This window comes from Syngnathus scovelli, chromosome 18 (assembly GCF_024217435.2).
Source record: "Syngnathus scovelli strain Florida chromosome 18, RoL_Ssco_1.2, whole genome shotgun sequence".
Classification (NCBI taxonomy): domain Eukaryota; kingdom Metazoa; phylum Chordata; class Actinopteri; order Syngnathiformes; family Syngnathidae; genus Syngnathus; species Syngnathus scovelli.
The window spans coordinates 9324166-9343648 of record NC_090864.1 but is presented as its reverse complement, the minus strand read 5'-3'; the positions used below and the strand labels follow the sequence as shown (position 1 = coordinate 9343648).

General features: G+C 40.0%; 2 protein-coding genes across 3 annotated transcripts; one reads left to right on the top strand and one right to left on the bottom strand.

The window, feature by feature from the left end:
• Positions 1–9: 9 nt before the first annotated feature.
• Positions 10–2699, top strand: rmdn1 (regulator of microtubule dynamics 1). Its single transcript, XM_049749475.2, has 10 exons — positions 10–467; positions 1140–1245; positions 1355–1439; positions 1507–1666; positions 1757–1846; positions 1922–1977; positions 2063–2150; positions 2212–2242; positions 2324–2457; positions 2543–2699. Exons 1-10 carry the CDS (start codon positions 336–338, stop codon positions 2582–2584), a joined length of 924 nt encoding a protein of 307 aa, XP_049605432.1. The 5' UTR covers positions 10–335; the 3' UTR covers positions 2585–2699.
• On the bottom strand, positions 2700–13233 carry LOC125986070 (NEDD4-like E3 ubiquitin-protein ligase WWP1). Of its 2 annotated transcripts, none has more exons than XM_049749457.1 (25): positions 13069–13233; positions 12008–12053; positions 11678–11750; positions 10856–10994; positions 10626–10750; positions 10405–10557; positions 9886–9952; positions 9609–9790; positions 9116–9524; positions 8942–9037; positions 8647–8821; positions 8217–8271; positions 7886–7970; positions 7570–7698; positions 7359–7431; positions 7217–7288; positions 7002–7090; positions 6720–6879; positions 6088–6221; positions 5864–6004; positions 5654–5774; positions 5458–5562; positions 5168–5264; positions 4995–5067; positions 2700–4725 (listed from the first exon to the last, which is right to left on the bottom strand). In XM_049749457.1, exons 3-25 carry the CDS (start codon positions 11745–11747, stop codon positions 4626–4628), a joined length of 2850 nt encoding a protein of 949 aa, XP_049605414.1. In that variant the 5' UTR covers positions 11748–11750; positions 12008–12053; positions 13069–13233; the 3' UTR covers positions 2700–4625. The 2 variants fall into 2 exon arrangements, with proteins under 2 accessions (XP_049605414.1, XP_049605415.1); XM_049749458.1 differs by having other exon boundaries at positions 9116–9503.
• Positions 13234–19483: the final 6250 nt, after the last annotated feature.

The following is a 19483-nucleotide window of genomic DNA, read 5'->3' as shown; positions in this document are numbered from 1 at the left end:
TTCGTGACATTTTTATAAAATTATATGTAAATGATGGATCCGTTTTAATGTCGCGAAGGAATATGAAATCCACACTCGGGCACCACTTGACTATTTTTAACAATCATGCACGGTATAATCAATCTACGTCAGCTGCTTTAAATCTGAAAAACATACGATTAATAAATATACAGATATAAGTGAGAATATGGCAAGGAATTACAAACCGGAAGATGTGCTTTCGGATTTTCGACGTCTTCCTTGAGCGCTCTTGAATGACACCCTTCCCGAGTGACTGTTGGTAAATATCTGACAGGTGAGGGCTCCCCTCACTCCCGGTTCGGACCTCAGACGCGATGGCTGGATTCTTCTGGACGCAATGTTTCAACAGGACTTTCGCGTATGCAGCGTGGACGAAAGGGATCCGAATCAGAACGGCTAATCGGTTTTACTGGTCCTCTGCTAGAAGGGTCGCCAATGTTCTCAACGTAAATACTGGTTGCATTTTATATTTACTTTGATGCTTTTTCACTATGTTGCTCATCGCCTTCAACATGCAGGGAAATCTAATTGGAGTTAGGTCGGCATTTAGTTAAGAACGTGCTTTTTTTTTTTTACATTTTGTTGATGCAATTGACATTTTAAGATGTTTCTAAAATTTGACCACATGACATATGGATGAAGGGTCATCCCACAATTGGAGGAAAATTTAAACCTAAAAACAAAAAGTGTTTTCAAGAAAAACAGGTAACATTCATTAAACTTTATCCTTAACAAACCTATACTAAAGCTGTAGTAAAATCATAATTACAGTAATTAATTGAAAAACACAGGACATAAATTCCAATTGATGTAATAAAAACCAGTAACTGTCAGTACATGGCAAGCCCTTGCCTGACTGGTTAATCAACTAATATTAACCATTTACACATTAACAAACATGAGAAAATGATAAATGATATAATAAAAAAATGTGAAAATGTTTTGCCACTGGAAATTCATTATTTCACATTTTCATGAGTGACTGTGAGGATACCAAATGCATTTTTCAGCCATAGTGCTTTTGACCCGAGTGCGGCCACATGTGTCACACGTCAGGAACCGCCTAGTAACGTTAAAACAAAACGTCTTCATCTACCTTGTTTTGATTACCGGCGCAGAGTGGAAAGGCCGCATTCCTGCTGGGACTCCCAACGCTCTCGTGCCTGACATATGGAGCTTATTGCAGGCTGCAGCATTCAGCGGTGCTCCTCGCTTTAGAAAAAGGTAGATCACAATTCAGTATGAATGAATAAAAAAAAAAAGTATGAATCAGCATAAATAAAGGAAAGAAGGTACTTTACTGAGGTTTGATGTGTATTTGTGTTCTATGAAGAGGAGGTTCTTGAGCAGGCCGACTATCTTTATAGCTGTGCGGAGACACACAAACTCTACCAGCTCCTATTGCAGTACAAAGACAGGTGAGGAATCGCATTTCAAATTGTGTGTTACTGTGCGTCACAATTTTAGCACCTTTTGTGTGTCCAGCGATAATGCCGAGTTCTTGTGGAGGCTGGCAAGGGTGTCCCGTGATGTGTCCGAGCTGCCCGAAACTAAGGAAGGACTGAAGAAACAGCTGATGTATGAGGCCTTTGAATATGCAAAGAAATCCTTGGAGAAAGATGACAAGTGTTTTGCAGCACACAAAGTAAGACATTTTGCTTCATTATCACAACTGTATGTATCTTTCCAATTCTTTGTATAAGATCTAAGATCTTTTATTTTTTTTTTCCCCCAGTGGTATGCAATATGCCTGAGTGATGTAGGGGAGTACGAGGGAGTCAAGGTCAAAATAGGAAATTCTATCAAAATCCGGGAACATCTAGAGGTGAGAGTTAGCCCTATGCCATACGTTCACTAGATGATATAAAATGTAATTTTGGGAATGTTGATTTTGTCCTAGCGAGCCCTGGAGCTCAACCCCAAAGATGCAACATCCTTGCACATTTTGGGTTACTGGTGAGTCGAGATCTTCAATTCTAATTATACACATATTGTCATTAAGATATCTTCAACTTTTTTTTCTCCCTCCCGTTTACATTAGGTGTTTTACTTTTGCTGAGCTGCCGTGGTATCAACGCAAGGTGGCAGCGGTTATTTTTTCGTCACCTCCGACATCCACGTATGAGGAGGTAAGAATAAAAAAAAAAAAAACATCTATTAAAGTTTAGTTAAAATGTCTTTTCATTCTAGGCTTTGCAGTTCTTCCTGAAAGCTGAACAAGGTAAAACTTTCTGGATATCAATCAACAATATTGAATACCGAAACAGCTTACAATAAGTCACTCCTTATTTTCTTTTCCAAGTGGATCCAAACTTCTACAGTAAAAACCTCCTGATGCTTGGGAAGACCTACATGGCCATGAAGGATGAGCAAAAAGCTTTGCTGTGGCTAAACAAAGCTAAAGATTACCCGCCGCGCACGCACGAAGACAAAGAGGTACACTAAACAATCACGGAGTTACTGTATTACACATGAGGAACACACTTTGTGCCAATTTGCTTTTCTGTTCCATTGTGTCCAGGTCCATCAAGAAGTCGTTGACCTGTTAAAGAAGTTCAGATGAACCTGACACCTGATGTTCTCTAATTGTTAACATAGTTTTATGAGAAATTACTCATCTCCTCTGGGGTGGGGGGGGACCATCCTCACAACTTGAAAATAAAAGCACAATCATGGCATGGGAGGGAGTCATTCACGTATTTATTTGTATCTCATAAATCCATCTCTCCATTTCAAATGGCTGAAAGCTGATTTAAAAATGAATACTCTATACACCGGTAAAGGGCCATTCTGTACAGTGTAGTAGGTGTTTACAGTGTGTATCTACACGCGATATGTTACAGTCGGGATGCCTTTCAGAAAGCCTACGATGCAGCTGGCACGCGTGACACTTCCTGCCTTGAAGGCCAACTGAAACACTCCCAGTCTATTTCTGATATGAAACAAAAGGCATCACAGATTTCCAAACACTGGAACGGCGGCTCTGCAATTTATTATAATATCTAAGTACGCTATCTGTCATTAGCTTTGTACAAGGAGTATTCACATACACAGTTTCGGATTCGTTTCGATTACAGCTTTGCGATTGAAAAAAGGAAAAAAAAAAAAAGGAAGCACAGTTTTCAAAGTCGGCTCCTTTTTGCTACAATACGATACGTTTCCTCCCGATTATCACCATTTATCCTTTCCAGCTCAAGCTAGACCAAATTAAAAAAAAAACTAAAAGCATCTTGATCCAACTAAAGTTTCAGTCTGAATTTAGACCACTGACAAAAAAAAAAAAAGCACCGGTGTTGTTCAGGGTGAAGTGAGTATAAACGGTGGAATTGTGGGAAGCGAGGGGATACTGGGCGACGCTGCCAACAATCTCGGTGTACTGAATGAGGCATAAAATAAAAAAATATAAAGAGAAGCCGGGAGGAGACAGATTAACGGCTTGGAAAGTGGCCAGAAAAGCACAAACTTGCACAAGCTCGTAGATTCACCAAGAGAATCTTTTAAGATCTACCCACTTAATATTTTGGATAATAAAAGGTCGGTGTTGCATGCATACACAACGTTTTGACATGTTTTTTTTAACTGTACTGCATTTTTTTTCGTTATATAAATAATTTAAAGCACATTATCGCTGGAATCCGAGGAAAAGGTTTGACACCCATGTTCTAAACTCTTGACTTAGCGTGTCATTCCGCCTCACTGCCAGCCGAGGTCACCGTGGGCCTGCAACATTTTACACAATAAGTCACTAGTGACTGTTTGTCATGGGTAATTTCGGTTGTATTCAACAAGAGTCCAAGTGTGTGTGAGGGCACTTTGACTCAGTAGTTGGAAGCAGGACAAAAAAAATAAAAAATACATCACTGCCCTGTATATTTTTTGCAAATCAAAACATCCTGTACAATTCAGATGAACAATTAAAGACAGTCATGAAATTTGATGGCAACAGAAAGAGCCCTATAGAAACGATTCAGCTGTAGGGCGCTCGCAGATTTGACTGTTGTACGGCTGTCACAATATTTTTGTAATTGATTTTCCTATTGATTAATCGAATAATAAAAACAAACCCCCGGTCACAGTTTATTAACTAATGATTTAGTTAATAACCCAAAGTGCTTCCCTCAAGGTCAATATGATTTTAATTTGCTCACCGAATTGTATAGGCCTAATATATTTTTTTAAAAGCACGCAAACATATTTTACAGGAAATGTTTTGTTTTTATCCACTTGATGAAAACTGCTTAAAAGCTCTATAGAACTAGAGCTTTAAAAAAAAAGATTTCATTAGACAATAAATCATGTCCAAAAACACTAGTTTTTTTTCCCCGCAAAAGCCGTCATTTTTAAAATATGTTTTAAAATATGTTTTCTGTATTTTTAAACAGAAGATTAAAAAGGTAGGGAGGCTTGCATATATCATGATGGGGGTTCCATATATTAAAAAACAGATTGCGGCAAGAATGACGCTGCAAATTAAGATCGGTGAAAACTGATATAATAGCTTATTTACATTGGTGGTTATCTTGTGCAATTATTTGATTGATTTCGGTCAAACGATCAGTGATGAGGGGGAGGAGAAAAAAGTGGGAGGGGGGGGGGGGCTCCGTTTATTCTTGTCCGAATCCTTCCGTTTCCTCGATGGCGAAGAGGAGTTTCTCTTTGAGCTGCTCAAAGCTTTTGTAAGGGGGCAAGTCCAGACGGTTGAAGCTGTAGACACACGAGGTCAAAGTAGTTGAAATCGTTTCAATGGCCACATGATGGCGACAAAGCACTACTTGACTGAAGAAATGAAGCTCACTCAGGTTAATATAAATCCTTGACACCAAGATGTCACATGATGCCCCCCCAACCAAACAAAATCCACAAATTGGTGAACTCACAAAAAGTGAATCACAACCCTATTACACGGGTTTTGTTCTCAAATCGACTTGTAAGGTTCCACAATGATAAAAAAACGATGGGGCTTTCCCACTCACCATGTGTGACTCCTGGGAAGCCATGTTTCCTTACCAACTTTCTCAATGCAGAACTTCTGAGGCCCGTTACTTCCTACAGTGGAAAAACAAGGTCAAGAATGTAAAGGGGGCAAAAAAAAAAAAATCTAAATCCAGAACAAGGATGTTTGAAGTGTTTGCGTGGCCCAGCTAACCCATGAGCTCAGCGAAGCCGCCCAGAGGAAGCCTGCAAGTTCCAGTGACGAACTGCATAAGGCGCAGACGTACTTCGTTGTCCACTTCTTTCACAAGCTGAAAGGGAGGAAAGATTATTATTGGAGTCTGGACGGGAGGTGTAAAAATACTTCTGAACAGAAAAGACATTTGTTGGAGGTGTAACCATACCATGTTAGCAGCTTTCAATTTATAGCCCATCTTACTTTGTGTCAGGGAAATATGCTTTTCCACATCTGGATGGCATAGTACATAGTGTATGGGACAGTACCTGCCAGAACCAGATGATCTGTTTGCTGTTTCTGGTATAGTGGCGATATACTGTGTTCCTCTGCCAGTCCTGCAAATCCACCTCTTGCATGCCGCACAGCATGACCTGGATCGCACATATACACATACGTACACTGCCAGGCAACTCAAGAGTGCAAAGCATCACACCCCAATCAGGAAGAGCAACGCTGCTTTACCTCCAGCTCCTTTTCATCGAAATACTGGAGCCACTGAAGTGGAACCACCTCATTAAAACCATCCAGAAAAGCTTTGGTTTGACCTTCAACTCCACGGGAGAACCTCCACTCAGCCATTAAACTGCAGGTCACACAGCACATTTGAATATAAGCCAAATGATATCAGAAGACTTTTTTTTTTTTTGCTTAAAAATATCCAAGTGCCAGAACCTGATGTACTCCTCCTTGTTCTCCTCAGTGACGAGCACGTTGGTGCCATCGGGTTTGAGGTCATGGGATGTGATTTTGCCCAAGATCTCCATGTCGACTGAGAAATACATCTCCAGACAACACTCCTCAATGTTGTTGTCCCTATGACGAGTTTCACATGAATTAAAAAAAAAAAAAGAACAAGCATGCATAGTCCCCACTTGTGACATAATCTTAATGCAGACCTGATCCATATGAGAGAGTTATAAAACTCTGGGTCGATGGACTCCAAGTCTTTAAGAATGAGCTTCTTATTGAGCATTCGTTTGTAGAAAGGCAGGGAGAAGCCTGTGTCGATGAATTTTCCATGAAAAAGTGCCTAAGAACAGAGTAAGAAAATTGATTAGCACCAGCTTCAACACCTCTTGCCCTGTGTGTTTAATGCTTGCTCCAAGCTGTGTGCAGAACAGTGGCACAGTTGTGAGTTGGCTGGCATAAACTGTAGTCCATAAATCCCCTTCACAACATGACGACTTTAAGACTGTTCTACCAACAGACTGCTAGAAGGATTGAGGTACACTGGCATAAATAGTATTCTCTTTACGCTCTTTCTTTATGTTTTATCTTTAAGTCAGTAAAACAAAATCAGTGTATAATTTTAACAATGCTACAATCAATGATAACTAAAACGCTTACATTTCCATTCCTGTATTCAAAAACTGGACATTCATGTATTTCAAATTGAAAGTGCAGAAAATGCACATATGATTCAGTAGATGGTTGTATAGGGTGTATAATAAAAGATTATACGAATGCTCTCTATTCTATAGAATAAGCCATTAGTGTTGCCGTGAGAGATGGATTTTTTGCAGTATACCATTGCAATAAATCTGCCTATGAAGCAGAAATATGAGAGGTGGTCTGGGTTGATAGCAGAAGCTGGGTTGATCTGCAGACAGTAGTTGCTCTTGCCAGCGTACTCAAACAGGCAGTACATGGGGTTCAGCACCTCATGAGACAACAAGAAGAACCACTCCCTGACAAGAGAGAGAGGAAACACAAAATAAAATACATTAGGAACGAGCCACCAGATTGTAAATAAGGACACAAGTTTTATGAATGCAGTTACGCATTCTTATCATTCATTTTTATGTATTACCGGGCTAAGCCTCCATAATCAAGACCTTCCTCGCCTCGGAAGATGACGTAAAGTCTCCGTCTCAAGTCATAAGGTTTCAGGGCCATAATCTATAACACACCCAATAAAAACAAAAACACCCCATAAAAAAAGTAGCACTTCAAATGTTATGATTGTCTTTGCGCTTGTAACACTGACAACAATGCTGGGAGCAGGAGTGGACATAATCTATTTACCTGCTGGAATGAGTCTTCAAACAATGTCTGCCTAGATACGGTGATCTTCACATGGCTCGGGAGGGCATTCGACTGGGAACAAATAGAATATGAACTGAAAGTGCAAGCGAGTTGGATCAAATAAAGCGTAAAAGAGACAAACCTGGCACAAGTAGCGAAAATGGGCAAGTTTCCATCGGAAGCTGCGCTCATATGCTATCTGTGGACCTTTGGTGCTGAAGACACAAATGATCAAAAAAAGTGAAGTTGAATGACAGATCGCACTTTAACACAATCAGTCAAATGAGACCTGGCTAATAAGTCAATATAACATTTAATATACACGTGTAAATATATATATTTTTCAATCTTACACAGAGGACTTTCCAGTGCGGGGGTCGCTAAACGTCGTCGTTCTGGTGTTATGATCTACGAAGTATCGAACGCCTTCCCTTGTGTAGCGAATCTCCCAACCCTCGGGCAGAGGGTCCTCATTCTGCAGCCTGAAACACACCCCAAAAAAATTGGTTACATTTTAAGTTAAATATGTTTGACTGCAATACTTTGTTGTGAGTCTCAAGATGGACATGTTTTAATAATTTGCCAATTGTTTGGACATTCATGTTTGGACCTTGTTTTCACTACATGTCATTTGTTAAACTTCACATGAAATGTTTCGTTTGCGCTCACCCTTGGGTTCGGGGATCCTCCCACTGTGTTGTCTTTGTGTTGTGGTTGACAAAATACACTCTGTCATTGGAGTCCACACGTCTCTCTAAAGATGTTAAAAAAAAAAGAGACAATAATTAAAAACAAGGGCCACGATACATCTTCTGTGGTCTGTAGACAATAGCAAGAACAGAATGTCGAGTGAAGACTGCAATGGTAACAAATTACTTTTGACACATTCAGTATCGGCGCTGCAAAACTATTATGAACTACATATGTAATCAATGGAAGCGTCACACTGTCAACACATACAATCAATCCAGCCTCTGAATGAATCACTATGTGAACTCACCCCAACCAGGAGGCAACGGGCCAAGAGGATCGTTCTCAGCAGACATCATGGATGCCTAAAAAATGAGGAATGTCGACACACCTCCATTTAGAAACACTGAACCTGGCAAAAGAATATTCCAAAAGTATGGCGCGTAAAGAAAAAAGAAACATTGAAGAAAGAGCTGGACTTTATGATGTTGTAAAAGAAAGCCATTGGTGGCTGGCACTTTTCAATACGTCCCTGCTCTGACTGTCTTTTGATGAATTTTGCAAGCTAATCATAGTCAGGCAGGATGTCATTATTACCGGGATGAAAAGACTTTAGAATTAGGGAGGTTCCAAACCCAACCTGATAAAAGCTGGAGGTTTTGCCTTAAAGTTACTTTAATATGTGTAACTTGCATGCTGGAGGAACAACAAGCTCACGCAAGAAATGATGGCATTCTTACAGAGTAGAGGTATCTCTGGTTAAACTGGTGCATAGCTCCTTGCAGCTGGCTGCGCTGACTCTGCCACTGCTCAAAATTCCGGACTGACTCCATCGTGGGACGCTGCCACGTGGTGGTTCGGGTGTTATGATCCACGTAGTAGATCCTGCCCCGGTCATCGACACGACGCTCCCATCTAATAGAGAGACAAAAGAGGAAAAAGAGGTTAACAGTCTGTCAGTCCCCCCCCCCCCCCCCCCCATTTAAGTTTTACCTTAAGTGGGCTGGGACAGAGAACAAAGAAATTGAAGCTCACCCTGGTGGAAGTGGCTGAGGTCTTTCCCAGGTGGTAGTTCTGGTGTTGTGGTCGACATAATATGTTCTCCCATGTGGGTCTTTTCTCTGCTCCCACCTGTGGCCAGATTTGATGTGTGGAAGAATTTTAGAAAGATTCTGGGAAATGGGATTTAGAAAGTATTCTTTTTATTACCCAGGTGGAAGAGGATCTGGGGTTCCAGGTGCAGGGGCCTGCTGTCTGGGTTTGGCCCCATCGGTAGTTACTGTTGCAGCGCTACTACTGCTCCCGCTGGCAGCTGACGTATTTGCTTCCCCCGGCACTGGGGAGGCGGACACTGATGATGAGGGTGTCGTGATAGCAGTGGCCCCCTGTGCTGAGGAACTGCACGCCGATGAGGCGGCAGCACCAGCAGCAGCGGCGGCGGCGGCACCCGGGGTGGAGGAGGAGGCAACAGCACCATCGTTCGGCTTAGCGGCAGAAGAAAAGGTGGGAGCCTGTGCAGGCGGCGGCTGAGATGTGCCATTTGTTGCTGTGTCGGAATCTGGCAGAAGGGCATCTGGAGTATGATCCTCGGGGTTTTCTGCTTGGGGCAACACATCACCTGTTGTAGCAGATGACACTTGATTTGTTAAAAAAAAAAAAAAAAATCAATTAATACAAACTGCAAAGTAAAACTTCTACTCACGAGTCCTGCTCTCTGTATCACTATCTGAGGGTTGATGACTTGGTGTGGAGTTGGGCGTGACGTCACCATTGACGACGCGACTGAGGGCCGGGCTACAGGAACTAGAAGGCACCTGACTATCCAAGCCATTCGAGGCTGAACAGGAAACTGAACGGAGGCTCGGGTCTGTCCCATTCACTGTGCTATAAGGTGAAATGTATATGTTGCGCTAATACTCTTTTTTTTTTTTTTTTTAAATACACAAAACTTGACATATGTATCACTGAAAAGTTTGTACCTGTTGGCAGCCCTTGAGGAAGAAGATTCTGCATTTTCATGGATGGCATCACCATTCTGTTGGACTTCTGAAGAGGCATGGAGGATGTTAATCATTTGCAAGCAAATTTGCGGCTTAAGTGTACATGTGGATACTCGGAAAAAAATAAATAAGAATGCTGGCAAGACCAAATTCATCAGAAGTGGGGAAAAAAAAAAACATGACAGTAAAATGTGAGCAGAGTGAAAGCTTATCTCGTTGGGAAGGATGCTTTCTCCACTGACGCTGCCAAGAAATACTGGCTTCTCATCACAACAACAGTATGCAATTCACTCTTTATCAGCATATAATGGATGTGACAGGCAAAGTGTTATGGGCTACGCAAAATTACCCATCCAAGTTTTATTTTTCCTTGTTGTTATTGGCTCTACCTCAGTTAAACTTGTCAAACAATTTGTGAAACAATCTGTTTTGCACATCGGGTTACATTTCTAGAACATGTCAGAACAGGCCAACAACAAAAAAAATTGCCGATCTTACTCGAGCCATTTTCTGCATTCCCGTTGGTTAATGGTGCCAGTTCCTCCTGATCGTTAACAGTAAGCCCGTCCAGGTATACGGTCAGTTCCCCTGCTGGCACCATAACGCCCTTGTGCTCCACACTCAGCTTCAGCACCTCCTTCACATTCTCCACTGCGGAGCCAACAAAACGAATGTGTTCAAAACAAAACAAGATGTTTTTTTTCTTTTTTAAATCATACATTTGCTTTCATGTTGCTCCAAGGTTTCTATCAGATCCAGAGAGGCTTTGCCCAGCAAGGCGTCGGCCTTCAAGGTGTGATGACTCCATACTTTGAAGTCCACCTGGCTGCGCGGTGTTACATTCCTAATGGGTCAGAAACACGTGAGAAGTTACACGTAAGCAGCATACAAAGTAACACTAAGAACAAATGTTTTAATCGAGTGGGAACACAAAACGTATTTGTCTTACAGAGTAAGCCTTTCATCCCATTTCGGACTAGATGAGCTGTGGGATTTTGCCGTGCGCCGCGATTCCCCCTCTGCGGTCACCTCCACGTAAATGGCAACTCCAAATAAGCTTTTCTTCCTCTTGATTTTGGCACAGGAAACTATTTGAGGACACATTGACAGAAGCAATTCACCCTTTTCTAAGAAGCACCGACAAGCACATCATACCGGTATATCGAGTTGCCGCAAATAGAACAGTGTTTCAGAGTGAGCAGATGTGTCAAATGAGAGGAATTTTATGTCAGGAGTCGAGGACAAAGGCTACACATGTTCAATGTTTACAATCGCAAAGCCCTTACGTGTGCGGTCAACATTCAGTTGGGTTGAGTCAAGGACTGATTGTGATGATAAACGGAACGATAGCCAATTAGGAGGAAAACATGTTGATTGTTTTTCATCATGTGTGGGTTCTCACCCAGTTTAAAAAAAAAAACAGTACGCATGTACCCCACAGATTGAATACCGAAATTAATCCTGAAAACAAGTTATTTTGATCCTTCTAAGAGTAAGTCGACTTGTATTAACGAGACAGTATCTATGGTGCAAACTGATAAAAGTGCCTTCAAAGGTTGTCTATTTCATAACGTGATTTTCGAAACAATTTTCACAGCATATCATATCTCCTTGAACAATGAGCAACAGGGGAATGAACTGTCCAACAGTTTGAACTTGGATTCTTGTTCATCATTGTGAAATATTGGTCGGGTGTAATTCCACAGCATTAAAACGCCCATGATGCAGTTTTATGTGAGTGTATTTAATACTGCATTTAATGTGGACTTACCAACTGCATGGAGTTGTGATGTTCCTCTGTAGTTATGGCTTGACTCTGCTCTGAGCGAGGCTGTGGCCATGTCCTACACCAAGTGGGAAATTTTAAACCAACACACGGCTTGAATCACATGCACAACTGCATCAAGTATGAATTAACTTTTTCAGTATCGCTCTGTAGAAATCTGTAGTACTGTCATGAACACCAAAAAAATATACATATAAATATTCATAGACAAAATATAGCATGGTAGACAATGACTATTGATGAATATTTCTTTTCCCTGCATTCCTTAACTTTAAATCTCTATACTGTTGAAATGGAATGCATTGATATACTTACAGTTGTTACTTGGGACTCCAGTTTAGCCTACTCCGTGTCCCATGATCTGCAAGGAAAAAAACCCCAAAATTTTATTTATTACTAAGCTAGAGCCGAGGAAAATTATTGAGATGCATATCTGAACATGAACAATGAATTTTAAACCAAGATTTATGGCCAGTGTGGTAACTGTTTAAACTTTTGTACTTAAGGTCATTCATTACAGAGCGTGTTTACTAAATACAGGATCAGGAAATCTACATTTAACAGTCTTTTTTTAAAATTTATCTCTACTTTTATTTAAGTGGAGTCTGTCACCTCTGTAATCTCACAATGATTGCCATACAATAGAATTAAAATATATGTTGTCATATTCTAACTAACATGATTCAAAAAGGATGCCTGCCCTGTCTGAATTTGTAGTGTCATTAACTAAAAAAAAAAGATTTAAACCGTCAATTGTTCACATCGTCTTGTCTTGCTGAGCTCTGTAAATAGAATTACAATATTGGATTGAGAAGTAAAACACCTTGGTGGGATCTCAAAACAATGACGTTAACGCCACTTGCTATCTTTGGACGAACTACTGTCTCGTTAGTGTTAGCTCAAAGAGTTTTACCAAAATAATCAGCTCATTTTACAAAACATCATATGATTCACTGCGAATCAAAACCAACGATGAACAACAACTGTCATGTTTAATTCTACCCGATAAGGCTAACGATAATGTTCGGGTAGTGAAAAGCTAAAGTCACCTAGCTAGCTTGCTAACTGTCAAGTTAGCCACACAGCTAGCTAACATTGCAAGCAAACAGTTTCATTCTGCTGCTGTACGTTTGACTGCCTCCACACAACGGGTTTAATTAGTATTACAATACAAGTACACGTCTTACATAAAGGTTTGCACGCAAGGCTTAAATTACTCACAAAGCCGAGGCACTAGCCGGCCGGCTTGATAGCAAACTTTAGCAACATTTGCTAATCGTCCGCCATCGTATAGAACTGCTGGATGTGTGAAAAACATTTTACGAACGTCATTTAGTAATGACGATGTCAGCATTGACGGCAGCGTTTGTCTATACCTCGTCCGTTTGCCTCTCCTTTCCCACGGGCTGCTTAGGCGTCAGTGGCTCCCTATCGGTCAGTCGTGTAAAGGGTAAAGGCCTCCTATCATGTACGGTTCTTTCGCCATCCCCGTACACAAACCACTAAGCAGGAGAAAAAAAAAGAAAGAAAGAAAAAAAAACCCCGACACTCCAGCAGCGACGGGCGCGCCACCCCTTAAAAACAAAACTGCTACGTAACAACGGAATAAACGCAGCACAGTGCTTTAAAAGTATGTTTATGCACAAGATTGCATAAACTCATGGACTTTTCCCGTGCATGTCACAAGTGAAGTGTGTGTTTATGGCTGCAAGTGTTACACTGTATAAGCCAGACCTTTTTGCATTGCAACTATTTGTCATTGGCTTTTTCATTTATTTATTTTTTATTCTATAATATCCAGTCATAGTCCATGCACCAGTACGCCCTTTGTCCTCTGGAAAAACTGCACTAGAGGACATCTGTAAGCCTTAATACTGGATTGCTCAAGTAATAATGCATCTACTAGTCCTAGTCAAGTGCTAGATGGTGACAAGTACTTTTATAATGTGATTTATAGTTATCAGTTGTCAACTACTGGACAGTTTTGCCTCACTAGTAGATCTTGTGCTGTCCAGAGTTTTTCTACTTGTGAGGACAAGTATGGATTTGAAGCTATTTAGCTAAACCTGGATTGAGACAAAAGCTTAGCTGTCTAATTCTAATTAACAAAGTGGTCTAATGAAGCTTCAGCTGAAGCTTGTCTGATCTATGAAAGAGGACATCAATGTGGAGGTCAGCTGCATACCAGCAAAATAAGATGAATGGGAACTTGCAATTATATTCATCTGCATTCCAAAAATGCTCAGTTGGTGAATGTCTGGTTAGTATAAAATCTGTGCAAGCACTCCAATAATTTTCTGAAATGGTGTACAGATCCCTTCAAAACCACAGCTGTTCATTATAATGGTGTATTATTTGGAGATGTTAGCAGATGTAAGGCAGGACAGCTCGCCAGAGGATTTTGTCACACTTAAAGTCAGACCTCCAAAACACTCATCTGTGTTTATAATGTCAAGCGTTTTGCATTTAGTTTTACAATCACAGATGTTTTTGTAATAGACCTCATTTATCATGATCTGTACAGAACTTGACTTGATACTGTTACTGTATGTAGTAGTATTGTGTGACTTGGCTGAATTCATTTTTTATAAAAGTTGGACTGTCATTACTATGCATGCTTTTTGTAGCACTTAATTAAAAAAAAAAAACCTTCAACAATGGATGGAGAAAGTGAGAACACCAAAGCCCTTCTGTGAACTAATCCCCCTATTCCCACCAAAAAAAAAAAAAAAAAGTATTGTCTATCAATACCACAAGGCGATTAAAAAATACTTTTGTTTGAATGTCCTCCCACAAAACACTTCAACATAGTTCTTTGGCATGAACATGCCATGCCGCAAGATGGTGACAAAGCTATGTGTAGCCTGGAGCACAAAACCACAAATAACCTTTTCAGTGTGTGACTGTGAGGCAAGGCAGGCATGCCAACCATTGTTTTACCTTCCGAATTGCGGCTCAGTTCAATTCAGTTCATGCAAAATGTTACTGTAAGTTTAGTGCACATGGTTATGTATTTTGGCCGTTTCTTTTGTTCATCTCTCTAAAATCTTTTTTTCCTTGGCCGCCTTGATGTTTTCCCACCTGTTCTTTGTTATTCTGCTTGTTGTAATGTGTGTTTTCTCTCCATCCAAGTGACATTTCAAATTCTGCTATTTTAGCAAGATAAATTACCAAAGTGCCCTAAGAGATCATCACGGGTGCGGCCACTGCGGAAAATCAACAAATTTTGCTTCATTTGCCAATTTTTTTTTTTTTTTTTTAAGTTTGTTTATGGCATGGAGGTAAAAAAAAAAAACAGATTGAAGTAGCAGAATTAGTGCAGCCAGCAATGTGCGCAACTACACACAGAAAAAATACACAATTTTTTTTTTCCATTGCTGTATTTAAATCCCTTACACAAACATACACATTTCAGCAGTTTCAGTCATAGAAGGTATGGAATATACAGTTCTTGGGCGTCTTCGTACTTTGGAAGCCCCCCCGTGTTTTGTAAAATAATATTGGACACACATCACACACACATCACACACACTTACAATCATCAACACTTTCTACCCCCTTATGACACTCCTGCAAACAATATCATAAAATTATAAAATTGCATTAAAAATACAAAAAAATACTGACAATAGTACAATAGCAGTACTGTTCAAATCCATTCAACCGTTAATGAACCCATATAATGTTGTGCAAGCGGTTGCCTTTCATAAAAGGTTATATAAAGTCCTTCAAAGTGAACTAACTTGAGAGATGAAATGTTTGAATTAACACAACAGTGGTATGGCTAATCAACTCCGAGTTGCATTAGCATTTGTACGATGGCATATTTTATGTATTTTTGCCGCATTTCATATTTATCCTTCTGCAGAAGCAGATGGCTTTGAAGAAGTGGCAGTGGCACGTGGAACACGGCTCACAGCAACCCAGATGGGGCAAACAGCTTTGCCCCAACTGGGAACATGTGGTGGAAGCCGGTTTGGCGGCCGGTTTGGGTGCTGCTGCCTTGGTAGAAGACTCCTCTGAAAGTACTGGCACCCCTTTGGGCCTCTGTGGGGGGGCAACAAAAAAACAGCCATTAGTGAGAAGTTGGAATTAAAAATCAACTTCTGTCCTAAAATAGAGATGGATCATCATGCATTCCAACTTGCCATCATCAGAAGCTTCTGTTGTTCAAACTGGCCTCTTCTTGCAAAGAGTGTTCTATATCTGTTTGGAAAGTTGCCTATGGGGAGAAAAATATCATAGTTAATTTTTCTAATCCTTGCAGAATCTTGAAGTTGAATCAAAAGGCAACTTTGAAACAGTTCGGTGAACTTTGCTATTTTTTATGGTACCCGTTTTCCACCCACATCCCGAAAAAACATGCTTTGAAATAGTCCATATAAGTGGGAATGATTGTTTTTCAACAATACCATGCACATTAGCGGTTCAAACTTCACAAATACGATCTCATTTCCTGTGGAAAAAGCCAAGACGAGGATATTACTGCAGTCCATTGTGGTGAACTTTTGGCACTAGCCAACGTTTGCAGTCAATTCCGTTTGTGCTCGCTAGAGGGCGTTAGTGGGATTATAAATGTACACTAACAGTGCTTGTCAATTATTTTTCTATTATGCCACCAGGAAGAAACAAATATTTCACACCACTCTCCTCAGTGAATATAAATAGCATGATGTCTATAAAATTGTAATAAGTATGCCCCACTGTTTGAGAACAACTGGCCGGTCCAACAGATGACGAAAGGTTCATCCAAACAACCATGTCGGTCATAACAAGAGCAACCAGATGGTGCAGACCTCCGCCAATGCAAAACTGTTAACAATTGTGTTAAAGTGTGTTTAGGGACTGAAGTGGTGCGCCCCAAAGTTGTATTTCTTTTCACAAGGCTGCAAATCATTGGCATGTATGGTTACGCCAAAGTTACTATCAATTTCCAGAAAGACTTGTGTAGGGGCTGTGCATTGCTACTGTAGGAAAAAAATGATCTCTGCCAAAAGTACATGTGCAAAAACTCCTGGATCTGCACCAATGTGTGTTCTTTTCATGACCTATAGCATATATTTCTGTAGGAAGCATGTACTGCTGGATAAACCCAAACCACATTGAGAGTTTTGTCAAAACAAATGTGAGAGCAGTTCTAAATATGACAGTTTGCATGTGTTGAATCTTAACAAATCATTGAGCAACTATAATTCCTTCTTAATTCAATGTTTGCAATTGAGCAAGACAGATAAATGATTGATTTTCTATCCTAGTAGGACCACAAGGTGTGCTGGATCCTATAAAACCTGACCAGGTAAAGAAAACATGCAAACTTCAAGATCCCGATCTGACTCCCCTGAGAAATGTAAGGCGGATGTACTTCCCACTACTGCATTGTTCTCCCTTTAAATCAGCGCTTCTCAAATATTTCCTTTATAATATATAAATAAAACTTCCTTACAGGGAAAATTCAAATCACCTTTCATAATGGATGTTTACAAAATTAACCTTGTTTAAACCCAGAGCAGCTGTTGGGCACTCATTCACAACCTTCTATTAAAACCCTCAGTGAAAACATTCAGTAAAAAATTTATGGAGTGTGGTTGCGGTAACCTACGTTAGTTTAATGATAGTAAAGCCAATGAAATTGTTGCGTAACACCAAAGCGAGCCACGTTTACAACCAAATGATAAGGCCGCCACTTTTGATGACCGTCTCCTTCAAAAATGTGTCGGCGCAATGAGTGCGTTAAGTCTTTGACCATCTAAAGCAAATGCAAACATCTGCTATAGAGTGGATGAGAAGCCATGTCAGGTAAATATTTTATACACATGAAAATAATCACATCTGCATTGAAGTGCAGGCATGTGTAATGAAATACTCTGCCATCAGTTACGTTGCCGGAGCAGAAAAAAATGTTCTGGCATTAAAATGCTTACAGATCCACCAGTCATTCTGGAACTGATTCAAATTCAGAAAGCAAGCACAAAATAATGATGTTGCTGGAGCAAAATAATTAAATTAATATTAGTTTGCCCTGTTGTAGGTTATTTGTTTTAATTAATTGACCCTTTTAACTTTAAAGAGCTTTAAATGCACTTTTAGAAGTTTTCTTATTCACTACTTTCAGTCTTCTTCCATTGTCTGACCTCAGATGAATTTAACACATTTCATCTATTTAATCAAAATACTCAAATGAACTCTCAATGTGCTATCATAAATTGCAGTTGCACACTATTCCAAACCAAAACCACAATCATAAACATATAATTCAATTGTTTTATAGTCCATCTCATTTTGGTTACAACGTGATAATTTTCTCAGCTCTCAGTCATGGATGAGGAAACTTTATTTTCAGGCACTGCAAGAATTTCAAAGGCCACATTAAAAATAACAAATACTTGTAATAGTCTATATAATGAGAAATTGTAGATGGTTTCAAGGTTTTTTAAAACAGCTCCTCTGAAATTTTGCTTTTCGAATTGCAGGGTGGACCACATTCAATGTTCTCGCAGACCAGATTCGGCCCGCATGCTGGAGGTCTCCCACCATTGCATTACACAATCCAATGTTAATCCTTAGCTACTCGGGTTTATTAATGACACTAATCTCTAAGTAGAGGGCGGGAAAAAAGAAAAAAAAAAAAACATCTGGCTTGTGGTGTCTCACCTGCCCTGCTGGAGATCTTTGTCAAATCACGGGTGCCACTTTGGAGATCTTTGCTGGTGAGAAGTCCTCCGCTGACAAAGGCCAGATGAAGCACACATAAACACCATATTGACAGCTTCATCCTGACTGCAACCAGTCTCCTTTGCTCTGTTGTCATAAAGTACCACTTGAAAGGATTATTAAATCAAAACAAAGCCACAAAAGGTCTCCTGGCCTGCTTACCAGAAGGTTCAAGCTTGCTTTGTCTGTGTCTCCCTGCACTCTCACTTATTTGAGAAGTAGGCAAACACATGCGCAGAACCCGCCCCTCTTTGTCTTCACGCCTCTCAGTCCTGAAAGTATCATTGACCTATATGGTCTTTCTGGAACCCTTCCAGCAAATTCAACTTTACACGCATTGGGAAAAATTGTTGCTAATTCACCACACAACAGCCAATAAAAAAAGAATTAAATTGACTAAAGAAATTAAAAAATACTGAAAGAATGACCAATGAAAATCAGACTTTTGAATTGAAATTTAAGAAATAGAATATAAAAGGCCTGTTCAATTATTTTCGTGCCTAAAGTTTCAGGAGATTACAAAGAAAATCTTAAACATGGTCAACCAAGCCATCTCCAAGCAGCTTGATATTCCCGTGGCAACAGTTGCACATATAATTCGAATGTTTAATGGAAAAAAAATAAAATGAAGACACGGCTAACATTCTGGGAACCAAAGGGCTGATAGCATCAGTTATGTCTTTATTTGTTTTTGTTAAAATAATTGTCCTGAAACCACAATTTAAAAGCAATATTGGTTGATGATCAGTCATTGTTAAAATTGTTTACTTTTGTCTCTTGTTTTTGCCTCAGGTCAAGATTGACCCAAAAGATAAAATTTGATTTAAAATGAACAGTATGAAAGGAGACATTTTTTGCATTCCCCCCCTCAATTTGAAACAGTACCCAGGTGCTATAAATAACATGTCTGCAATATCATCATCAATCATCCTCAAGTCTTTTTACTGTTCCACTTTTTGTGTTGTGCTGATCTTTGCCAGGCAGAACTTGGTCTTTCGCTACTTCTCTTGTCTGACATGTTCTAATTCAGTGATGGTCTGGTGAACAGTGTCTGTTGCTTTGCCAAGTGTGCGGTCAATC